Source organism: Nilaparvata lugens, chromosome 9 (genome assembly GCF_014356525.2).
Source record: "Nilaparvata lugens isolate BPH chromosome 9, ASM1435652v1, whole genome shotgun sequence".
NCBI classification, from domain to species: domain Eukaryota; kingdom Metazoa; phylum Arthropoda; class Insecta; order Hemiptera; family Delphacidae; genus Nilaparvata; species Nilaparvata lugens.
The window spans coordinates 21,926,217-21,938,758 of record NC_052512.1 but is presented as its reverse complement, the minus strand read 5'-3'; the positions used below and the strand labels follow the sequence as shown (position 1 = coordinate 21,938,758).

Genomic DNA, 12,542 nt, shown 5'->3' with positions numbered 1-12,542 from the left:
ATTCTTTTTTTCAAATTTTATTGCAAAAAAAAATCACATTGAAAAATTTCTTAATAGACAACAAGATTAAAAAAACAAGATGTCAAACATAAACCTATATTCATCTGTAGCATGGCCAGAAAAAGACAAACTTGAGTACTAGCCGTGAGTTCATTCAATATAACTTATATTTTTGTGTTAATATTTTGTGAACAAGAAGTACGAGTTGATGAGAGATGTGAGTAATATATTTTATTTGATCTAAATGGTTATTCATATTGTAGTAGTCGGGGTCACTTCAATTAAAGTTTTTTATTTTGTGGCTAATAAATGTCATACGTATTGATTGTCCATAATGTAAGTGATTAAACTAATCAAAATTAATGGCTTACTGGTCCTTCACAGAATTTATAGTATTCCTGGTGATTGAGCCTGTCTTTTTTCAGTGTTGACTTTTAATAATAAAGCTTTATTTACAACTAGCTTACCTGGCGAACTTTGCACCGCCGAAAGTCAATGTACACTTCACTTTATTTGGTGAATCATGAAATTTATCTGACAATCAATATTTTCATTCACATCGGACTTCCTATGTGCTTATTAGTATTGCAGCATTCATTATTCCCAAAACATATTCTTCTCAATCAATTGGTTGATGATATTAACATCAATTGGTTCAATTGGTTGTTAAAATATTAACACAGTAAAGTGTTGAATTAAAAAAAAATAGATAGGATAAATTAGTTTTTCAAAGATGAGTTCAATGTTTTCATAGTTGTTGATTGTCAATAGATGGTCCAGGAAATATGCGATGTACGATGAATCATCACCAGGAATTACATATTCTTTCCATCTTCCATTTTAGGATTTTCAGGATGAAAATAAGCTAAGCTAAATAAGGTATAATAAATAAGCTAAATAAGGCAAATAATTTTTTCAACATTTTCCAGTTACTCAATGATAGGGGAGTGATAATTATTTGTATAGGTCTTCTAAGGAGCTATTATCTACAGCTGGTACCAATCAACTACACTTCAACTCAAAACTACCGTTGTAATACCAGTAGCCTACACAATTTATCATAGGGTGACGTGTTTATTACATCTGGTAACTTTAGATGCTAAATCATATTATCTCAATATAATCTTGAATCATGATCATCTTTCCGTTCTTCGGTAGCCGCTAGGCCGACAATTTCGAAAGCCCTATTGAAATTTCTGGTCAGAAACCATTCCCAATATTCACACAACATATTTCCAAAGTTTCATGCCGTTATGTAAAGTATTTTTCAAGTCATAGGGAGCAAACACACAAACAGACATTTTTTTATATATATAGAAGATAGAAGATTTCATTCGGCTCAAACAAAAGCCTCTCTAAATGGAGGTAGAATGATAAGGTTGACAATTTTCAGTTCTGTTGTTTTAACTTTTTTTTTTAAATCACTTTCAAAAAGTTCATGTAGTACCTACTATTGTGTTTGAGACACTTCTGGCGCTATCATAGTTTCACAACTATTCTGTTCCACACTCCTATCTCTTGCAGTCGTTAACCATATCTATAATAAAATAAAGAGTTGGCTTATACACGTATGGGATAGGAAAATTATGTTTGACGCATCACCACGTCTGAACTACTGGACTAATTAACTTGAAATTTTGCTTATAGGCTAGATTCTTAATTAACCAAGGATGGTTATAGGCCCATTTTTAAGTTCTTTAAAATTTCATTACGTCAAGTTTTCAGATTATCAAGTTTGAAAATAGATCCTTGCGAAGCACGGGTTCCTGCTAGTAATCAATAAAATTCCGGATCATCATCTCAACAATGCTAAAATTGCAAAGAAAATGAAGAAAGAAATCATTAAAGGAGTGGCCGTAGTCGAGTGGATCAGATGCTGGCTTTATGATTCAGAGGCCCGGGTTCAAATCCCGGCCCGGGCAAGATATTTATCTCAGGCCACTCCCGTGTTTCGGATGGACACGTTAAGCCGTCGGTCCCGGCTGCCTAAAAAGCAGTCGTTAGGTCATGTCAGAGGCCCTGAAATTGATCAGTTGCGACCTGAAAACTAAAGATTCTAACTAAAGAATCCTAAAGACTCCAGTCATGGAGTATAAGACAAGTCATGTTATTACATAATAATTCTAACACTAAGTAGTTTAGTTCAACCTAGTTTAGGTTTGAAAGGAATTCTTGTACACTATAAAAAGCTCTATCAACTAAATATTTTTTAATTTGTTTTTTGAAAATCTTCAAATCATCATTACTTTTCAAGATTTGAGGTAGCTTGTTATAAAATTTCCTACCAATATAATCTGGTTTTTGTTCAAATAACCTACTATTGTGACCCATTATATGATAATCTGCTCTGTTTCGCGTATTATACTCATGAACATCTGAATTCTGGATCACACCACTCGTTTTCACATGCATTACAACTTCATATACATACAAAGATGGCACAGTTAATAGACCAAGCTTTTTAAATAAAGGCCTACAAGAGTCTAACCTATTCACTTTCTCTATACATCTGAGTGCCTTCTTTTGAATCTTAAACACCCTGTCCATATTTTGTTGAGATGAATTACCCCATACTAAAATAGCATACCTAATATGAGATAGTATAAGTCCATGGTAAGCAGTTAACAGTAGTTTTTTGTCATTCAGCCTAGCAAGCTGCCGCAGGACAAATACCCCAGATGATATCTTATTACATATCCTCTCAATGTAAGGATGCCATGTTAATTCCTGTCCAATAAAATTCCCAAGAATGCTACTTTCTCTTCTTGGTCTAATTCATTTTCCTCTACAAACACATTTATTTCTCTATCCTCTACTGAATTATATTTACTTTTGAATTGTAGGAATTGACATTTCTTACTATTTATTGTTAATTGCCTTTGCTTCAAGAATTGGACAATTGACTGTACTCCAGTAAAAGCATTTATTTCTAGACTATCTAATAAATAATTGTTAAAGATAAGCGATGTGTCATCAGCAAACAACAGAGCTCTGTGATCTTTTAACTCTTTTGGTAATTGGTTCACATACAACAGAAACAGTAAGGGACCCAGAATTGAGCCTTGAGGTACTCCAGCCTGGACCTCCAGTTTTTGAGATTTAATTTTTACTATTTCATTCCCATCCACCTTGGTAAGCTCAACACACTGGTTTCTACCTATGAGATATGATTCAAACCATTTTAGTTCTATACCATTCACACCTACAGTTTTTAGTATTTCCAATAATATTCTATGGTTCACACAATCAAAAGCTTTGGATAAATCAAGAAAAATTGCGGCTGCCTTCTCACCTGAATCTATTATATCTATTAGTCTTTCAACAAGGGATACTATTGCAGTCTTAGTAGATTTCCCTTTCTGGAACCCATGCTGTTCATCACATATGAAATTAATTTCTTCCAGGTGCATCAATAACCTATTTAAAACTACTCTTTCAAAGATTTTACTTATTACATTTAGAATACTAATGGGTCTATAATTTTCAACTCTTTCAGAATCACCGCTCTTGAAAATTGGCAAAATTTTTCCTTGTTTCAGATCATCAGGGAAAATACCCTGCTCTAGTGAAGTATTAAGGAGATGCAATAAAGGGTCCAGTAATTCATTTTCACATTCTTTTAAAATTTTGCTTGAGACCCCATCCAATCCTACTGTTTTTTTGTTATTCAAATTTTTTATTATTCTTGACAACTCATCTCTTGATAATGGATGAAATTTAAATACCTTTTCAATTGGCTCAGCATTTAATGTAGTTGTATTATAAGTATTAGTGTTCAGTGACTTTTGGAGATTATATGCAACCTGTTGATAATACTTATTGAAAAAGTTACAAATGTCTATACTATCATCCATATAATTTCCATGTTCATCGATTATCCTAGGGACATTAGTAACTGTATCTTTTTGAGCTGCTCTCCTATTTCTATTAATTACCTCCCAAACAGCAGAGTTAAAATTGGTACTAGTTGTTAATATTTCAGCTGTTTTCTTACACTTAGCTTTCCTCACTTCTTTTGCATAGTTTTTCTTTAGACATTTGTATTTGACTTCACTCGGAACATCCCTCACTAATTTAAATTCCTCATAAGCTTCCCTAACAATATTTCTTGAGTAAGAATATCTTCAGTTATCCATTCATCTACTTTGTTAATTTACTTTTTACTTTGACTTTTTTTATTGGACAGCATACACTAATGTGAAATCTTAGAGTATCAATGAATTGCTTATATTTGTAATTTAGGTTACAACTGTTATAAACACTACTCCAATTTTCTTGAAGCAGTTCCTGCTTCAAACAATTTATATTTCCTAGCTCATATTGCTGAATTTCTTTCACAAAAGTTTTTTTTCTGCTTGGATTCTGGCCCTGCAACTTAACATCTAAAATTTGATAGTTATGATCTGATAGATCTGAGCTACCTAACCTGACATTACAACCTTCTATATTTGTGAGGATATTATCAATAATTGTCTGTGAAGTTCGAGTTACTCTTGTATATTCGTGGACCTTAATTTCTAAATTATTCATATTAATAATATCTCTAATATCCTCTGTCATTTTATCCTGCCTGGCAAAATCGGTATTGAAATCTCCTACTACTATAACATTTGTGAAACGAGCGGTTGTAATTTCCAAAAGTGTATGGAGCAGCTCACAAAATTTTTGCCAGTCTCCATTTGGTGACCTATAGATACCTAACACTGCTACCTCAAATCGATCATCAATTTTTAACCTTAGTCCCGTCACCTCTAAATCCATCTCAACAGAAAATCTCTTAACAAAATCCAGTTCATAAGTTTGGGTATGTTTAGCATTGCTAGTGAATATACATACACCACCACTTCTATGAGCTATTCTACAAAATTCTGATCTCAGTGAATAGCCTGGAATCCTAACTTGATTTATTTCCTTTATTTTTAAGCCATGCTCTGTGAAAATAACAATGTCAGGATCCTCCTGTTTAAGAAATACTTCTAATCTGTCAATTTTGTTGCGAAGATACTGAATATTTTGATGATAAATACTAAAAACCTTACCATCTTGTGCTACTCTATCTCTAGCATTTGTAGCTATTTCCCTTTCCCTGTTTTGAGCCAATTTACTAAAAAATCGTTATTTGTTTTTTTGACTGTTTTTAAACCAGAGGATTGCAAACGGCTTTCAATCAGCTCTGCCAATCTATTACAAAAGATTACTTTGCCAGATCGATTTAGATGCAACCCATGATTAGTGAAGTTATGTCTTTTCAGCCTTTCATTTAGAAAACAAATCCCCAGTTGTTTAGAATTCTTATTTTTTAGGCTGTTGATTGTATTATGGATTGATTTGTTTGTCGAATTGATTGCTTCATTTAATTCTGGCCTATTAGGAATAGTACTTATTATTAAGTTTGTTTTTTTGCTGAGTGGCACAATTTCCTTGATTTTTTCTGTTACTTGAGGAAGATGATTCAAGTTAGGTTCATTTATATTATTTGAGCCACCCAGTACAATTAGATAGTCATTTTCATCAAAGTCTTTAGTTTGTTCCCTAGCTGACTCTACAACTGCATTAATTGATGCACTTGGCTTGAAAAAACATTGGACATCAAATTTATTTTTCAATCTTTTATCAAGGAGATCACTGCAATCACGTCCATGACTGGACGTCAGTAGCAGAACTCTCCCTTTCCTATCTTTATTTCCCTCAGCTATATTTTTGGTTGCTGTCTTCAAAACCTCACTGTACGTTTTATTTCGACCATTTTCAGAGCATTTAGGTTAGATTCTATTTTTTTGCATTTGGACGGAGGTTCTATCATACATTTAGTATTATCAAATTTAGATTTTAGTTTCTTTATTTCCTCCGACATTAGATTACATTGATTTTTTAGATTTAGTATTTCTTTTTTATGGTCTTCATCTTGTAATTTTATAATCAGTTCCAAAGATTTAATTTCTTCTACCATCCCTAACCTTTCTTCCTCAGACGTTTTTAGAGTTACTTCTAATTGGTTTTTTAAATTAGTGTGGCTACTTTGTAGTTGAGCAACTTTTTCGGCTAAAGTAGTTTGAAGAACTGGGGTTTTTGGTTTTGGCGTTTTTGAATTTTGGTTTTGGGAACGCGTAAGTACTCCCGCTATGTTTACATTTCTATTATTAACCTTCGGTGTTCTACTTGAGCTCATCTTCTTATCTAAGAAATTATATTACTTGCAATAATAATAATTGATTTATAAATGATAGGATTTTAATTTGGTTATAATTTTAGTCAAGTAAACTATCTATGTTTATTTTTAAATCTCGAAAACCTAACCTCAAAATAACCTCTAAACGATTTTTGGCTTATAAAATAGAATTAAGAATTAAAATCTAAAACAAAATGATAAAACGTGATCAAGAAACAATTAATAATGAAATTAATACAAAATTTGTACTTATCCGTGACTATTTATAACACTAAATCTTCCAAAACCAAGGAGCGAAATTATGTATGACTTTCATTCACAACCTCAAGGTCATCCAAACACCTCTGACACCAGACCTGAGCCAGCCAGGTCACTCGATATTATTATTATTATTATTATTAATTGGATAAAAATCAATTATTTTTTCAATCTTTAAATTATTGTAACCGTTTCCTGGAGCGTTAATTCACATCCTATCTTCCCTTCCCTCAGCCATGCCTATCTACCTACCTTTTTCCACTTCCCTATCACACACCCTTCCCTTTCAGTTATGCCTTACATGCCTATTACATGGGAAACCATAGTTGGCAAGGTATTTTCCCCCTCTTTCTCCCAGCACACATCATTTTAGCAATATTGTCTTTTAATGTACTAATATCATTGTTATTGTTATTGTTTTGTTGTACATTGCTTTTAATCATTGTATTTTTGTGTGTTGTGAATAAATTGAGAATTGAAAACCCATTGGTTTAGCCTTCTATATAGGTCAAGGATTAAATTGAAGATTATTTTTAGCATAAAAGGATACAGTATTCTGCCTTTGCACTTCCATTTGAACACTTTAGCACTAAACTAATTGGTGTGGCTTTCTGCGTTGAAGTCTTCTAACTCCATGCATGTTGAGCAGCTGGATTGCTTCCACGTTCACATGTTGATCAAGTATTTCCTCATGTTTTTCTGCAAATCTTTGGATTTGACTGATGATTTCGCCACTCCCAGGTCGCGGTGGAGATCACAGTTCCTGATGTACCAAGGAGCGTCTACTCAACTTCTGAGTACTTTACAAATAACACTGATGTAATAACATTGGTAGATAAAATAATAAGGTAATCCTTGTGCTATTTCTCTTCAAAATGTATAGGTGATGACACCAATCCAAGATAAGGTTACAATTTTAGTCCAAAATAAACATAGAAACTATAAATTTTGGATTTAGATGGCTTAGATTAATGAATTAATAAGAAATATTCCACTCAATCACCACTTGTATAGTACGCGTCCCGTAGTACAATAACCGTTGAAGATATTCAACCGTTTTTTCAGACGAAAATATTTTTTAAATCTTCCTCTACAATTTTTGTTTCATAAAATTTTCCCCTAAAACGCATATTTTTTTTTAGTTATAACCATCAAAAGCCCAAAAAAACCTTTTTTCCACATTTGTTCAAATTTCATTACATTATAACTTTTTTTGTGCAAGAGATACAGAGAAATTTTAAATCTATGAAATTTAGAGAGGTTTTTCAACTTTGGAACGATATATCTTCATGCGCTGTACGTCAAAAAATGAGTTCTCCAGCGCCCTCCAAAGAAAGCCCTGCATGATTTCTGGTGCGTTTTTCCATATGCATGGGGTAACAACCTAGAACTATAAAATCGATTTTTTCATGACTACTTGGAAATATTCTAAAACAGTGTACCAATAACACTAGTGTATCTCTACTGCGAATACATTTACTGAGTGGAAAGTGAAATATTGTCCCCGAAAAATGTATGTTTCAAGTTTTTGAAGTTGAATAAATCATGAAAAGAGTGGTCGAAATGAGACGATACTCTCGAACATCATAGTTTGGTATTCTAAACACTTTGGTGATAAAACTAATACGATATCTCTCACAATAACTGAATAGCAAGCGATATAAAAATTCCTGTGAATAATGACCGCCATCTTGAATTTTTAAACGATGTCGAATATTTTCTTTGTTTCCATAATCAATATTCTTATCCGGCTTGTTGTAACGAAGAGATTGAGACCATTTGCAAGTCTCTATCTTAAAGTAGCCATGAAAAATCGATTTTATAGTTCTAGCTTGTTACCTCACGCACCAGAAATCATGCAGGGTTTTCTTTGGAGGGCGCTGGAGGTCTCATTTTTTGACGTACAGCGCATGAAGATATATCGTTCCAAAGTAGAAAAAACGCTCGAAATTTCATAGATTAAAATTTTTCTCATATTTTGAGAATATGCATTTTGTGAATTTCTTGCACAAAAAAGTTATATTGGAATGACATTTTTAAAAACAATTGAAAAAGAAGTTTTTTTGGGCTTTTGAAGGTTGTAACTAGAAAAGTATGCGTTTTAGAGGAAAATTTGATGAAGCAAAAATTGTAGAGGAAGATTTTAAAAATATTTTCGTCTTGAAAAATGGTTGAATATCTTGAATGGTTATTGAAATACAAGCGATATAGCAACACCCTGAAAATTTTGGCGGCCATCTTGTTTCCGAGGTGTTTGCCTGTGATTTCGACTTATCATCATCACGATCCTTATTATGCTAGACCTAACGAAGTTACCCAAAAATGACGACGGAATGACATTTGCGCCCGGACTACCCGCCTTGCGAAGCGCGGGTTCGTAGATGATTGATTGAATGAATGAATGAATAAGGTATAGTATAGTATAGGTACCTCATCACCGCCATTGGTGAGCGATGCCAGTTCGACAGTGCACTCAGCCACCTCAGTGTCCTTGCTGCGTTTCGCCTTGTTGTAGAGTGTGATGGTGAATGTGAGAACATCGGGAGGCACGTCGTCCAGGGTGAACTCCTCGTCCCACACCACATCACTACTGCCTGTCTTCACCTTGGTGCGGGCCACCTTCACCGTCTGAAACATAGTCGGGTCCACGTCATAATTGACATTTGCAACATCAACGCCCTACACCAACGGATATATTCGTATTCTATCTTTTCTTCAAGATTAGTATTTTCGGGAAATGTTCAAGGTTGCTGATAGAGTACTAGTATACAGTCGAACCTCTCTATAACGAACCTCCACTTAACGAAATCCTCTAGACAACGAATTTTTACCTGGTCCCATGACATTTTAGTTTTTGCTGCTTATTTACCTCTATTTAACGAATTTCGGACCTCTCAACAACAAAGTTTTCTCTTGACTTCAACATACAAAGTGTAGTGTGTATAGGAAGCAGACGGTCATTTTTAAGGAATTTTTTAGTTTCAGCAGAAAGGTCAATAGACTAAAAATAATGGCAATTCAGGTAGGAAGAAGGAAGAAGATAGTGGTAGACAGTCAATAGAGCAATAGAGGGTGAAACACATGTCGGAAATTGAATGCAAGCTACTGGAAATTGAATTCTAAAAGCTTTCAAGTTGAAATAAAATTAATATTTTATCCAATTCCCTTTAATAGTTCATAAAGTGTTTCATCATCATTTTCCCATGTCATTTGTGGTGGGCTCTCCGTATCAATTTGCGCCATTCTTCTTTGTCTTTTGTCGATGGGTTCATTATTGTAGACCAAGCAGGTGAACGACTGGACTTTTTTCCCATTCTTGCTTTTGTCACACATTTCAATTCTTTGAACTGACTATGATGATGATGATGATGACTGTGACGAACCTGAGGAGAAGAATCCGTCAGATCAAGAAGTTCTAGAGGCTTTCAAAATTATCAGGCAAGGATTAAAACTGAAAAATAGTGTACCATACATGCCCGACTGTTTGAATAAATGTGAGTCGTTTATCAAACATGATGTTTTATTCAAATGCAAAATTCAACCGATATTACTCACTTTTCAAATATAAAACAAAAAATAGGAAATTTGAGTTATTATAGTGAAAATATTGACAAAATAGCCGTATTTTGCGTTCCATCTAATAGTAGTGTAAAAAGTTGAAAAATATTGCTACAGAATACGTACTTTGATTAAACTGTAAAAATATAAACACGACCTAAACGATGAAGACACCTTGAGGGTTTGAAAGGTGAAATTAATTATTATTAATGAAAAATAATAATCATATTCAAAATAGAAACATATTTTTGTGATGTTTTCAAATTCATCAAATAGTTGAATTCGCCTTAAAATTCTTCAACACTAAAACTTTTTTTAGCAGATATGCACACAGCTGTTGGTTGGCCTTTGCATGTAGTATTTTGTTTATAAAGTGATGTGACATAGTATTAGCAATGACCAGTGTTCATAGTGTATGAATAGCATTCCTTTTTTGGATAGTAAATTATTTCTAATAATTAATACAATTAATTAATAGAAGTAATTCTCAAGTGAAAACTTCATTATATAGTTGTGAATGTTGGGCTAAATTTTTACTCTAAAAAGTCCAAAATAGTAACTAGATGCTATTAGTTTAGAATAGTAAATGATAAATTAATAAATATTGTAGCAAACATATCATTCTATAAACTATGAAATATATTAAAATGTTCTCTTTCGTTATAAAATGTGTATGCTTTTGTACTCCAGAGCGAAGCTCGGTCCCCCGATATTCAAGAATCTATATGCAAAATTTCAAGTTCAGTCAACAAGACGTGATGATGCGTCAAACATAATTTTCCTATCCCATACGTGTATAAGCCATTTCTTTCCTCTATTACAGTATAGATGAAACTAGCAACTATAAGACGATTCCTGTTCACTAACCCAATCCAACCTATCCTAACCTATTAATACAATATTGAATTGAAACCAATTTAACAAGCAGTAGGTGAACATCTTATAATAATTTCAGAATGAGAATACCATAAGCTCTTATGGTCTTCATACAATCTCAATCTACCTTTGTGTGAACATTCCCATATTCATTTTCTTGCAGTAGGACTACGTGTGTACCTTGTGATAAAATAAAACAATGATACTTTTCATTTATAACAGTCGGCAGCTGTGTGGATACTTTAATAAGACCATTCAACAACTTACCTGCAAAATTGAAGCAAATCAATAACAGAAAACATTTTTAAAATAAAGTAAAAGCCTGGCTTCTATTACAAAATGATGTTGAGAGTTTATTTTCAAGACTAGAATAGATATGTATCTATGAATATGCTGGTTTCATTGGATGAATGATGTCTTCATTCTCTCTCGGAAATTGTGTGAGGATAATGATTCAAGATACAGGAGTTGTTTTCGTATAATGTTGATAATTATATGTTTTATAATTAGCTATTTTTATGATTTATTATTTTCTCATATTTTCTATTTTTTTTTATTGAAAATTGTATTATGTTGGAAATTATTGTATAGTGTGGAGGAGGCAAAATGTTTTTTTTTTTAGATTACGTCCTAAAGACTCCAGTCATGGAGTATAAGACAAGTCATGTTATTACATAATAATTCTAACACTAAGTAGTTCAACCTAGTTTAGGTTTGAAAGGAATTCTTGTACACTATAAAAAGCTTTATCAACTAAATATTTTTAATTTGTTTTTTGAAAATCTTCAAATCATCATTACTTTTCAAGATTTGAGGTAGCTTGTTATAAAATTTCCTACCAATATAATCTGGTTTTTGTTCAAATAACCTACTATTGTGACCCATTATATGATAATCTGCTCTGTTTCGCGTATTATACTCATGAACATCTGAATTCTGGATCACACCACTCGTTTTCACATGCATTACAACTTCATATACATACAAAGATGGCACAGTTAATAGACCAAGCTTTTTAAATAAAGGCCTACAAGAGTCTAACCTATTCACTTTCTCTATACATCTGAGTGCCTTCTTTTGAATCTTAAACACTCTGTCCATATTTTGTTGAGATGAATTACCCCATACTAAAATAGCATACCTAATATGAGATAGTATAAGTCCATGGTAAGCAGTTAACAGTAGTTTTTTATCATTCAGCCTAGCAAGCTGCCGCAGGACAAATACCCCAGATGATATCTTATTACATATCCTCTCAATGTAAGGATGCCATGTTAATTTCCTGTCCAATAAAATTCCCAAGAATGCTACTTTCTCTTCTTGGTCTAATTCATTTTCCTCTACAAACACATTTATTTCTCTATCCTCTACTGAATTATATTTACTTTTGAATTGTAGGAATTGACATTTCTTACTATTTATTGTTAATTGCCTTTGCTTCAAGAATTGGACAATTGACTGTACTCCAGTAAAAGCATTTATTTCTAGACTATCTAATAAATAATTGTTAAAGATAAGCGATGTGTCATCAGCAAACAACAGAGCTCTGTGATCTTTTAACTCTTTTGGTAATTGGTTCACATACAACAGAAACAGTAAGGGACCCAGAATTGAGCCTTGAGGTACTCCAGCCTGGACCTCCAGTTTTTGAGATTTAATTTTTACTATTTCATTCCCATCC

General features: G+C 33.0%; 1 protein-coding gene across 2 annotated transcripts in view; it reads right to left on the bottom strand.

The window, feature by feature from the left end:
* The window catches only part of LOC111057429 (ras GTPase-activating protein 1), a 101,558-nt gene that overhangs the window by 45,693 nt on the left and 43,323 nt on the right, over window positions 1-12,542 (bottom strand). For both annotated transcript variants that reach the window (XM_039435631.1, XM_039435632.1), the window contains exon 10: window positions 8,858-9,055. In XM_039435631.1, coding sequence (XP_039291565.1) covers window positions 8,858-9,055 — 198 coding nt within the window. The remainder of the gene's footprint in view (window positions 1-8,857; window positions 9,056-12,542) is intronic.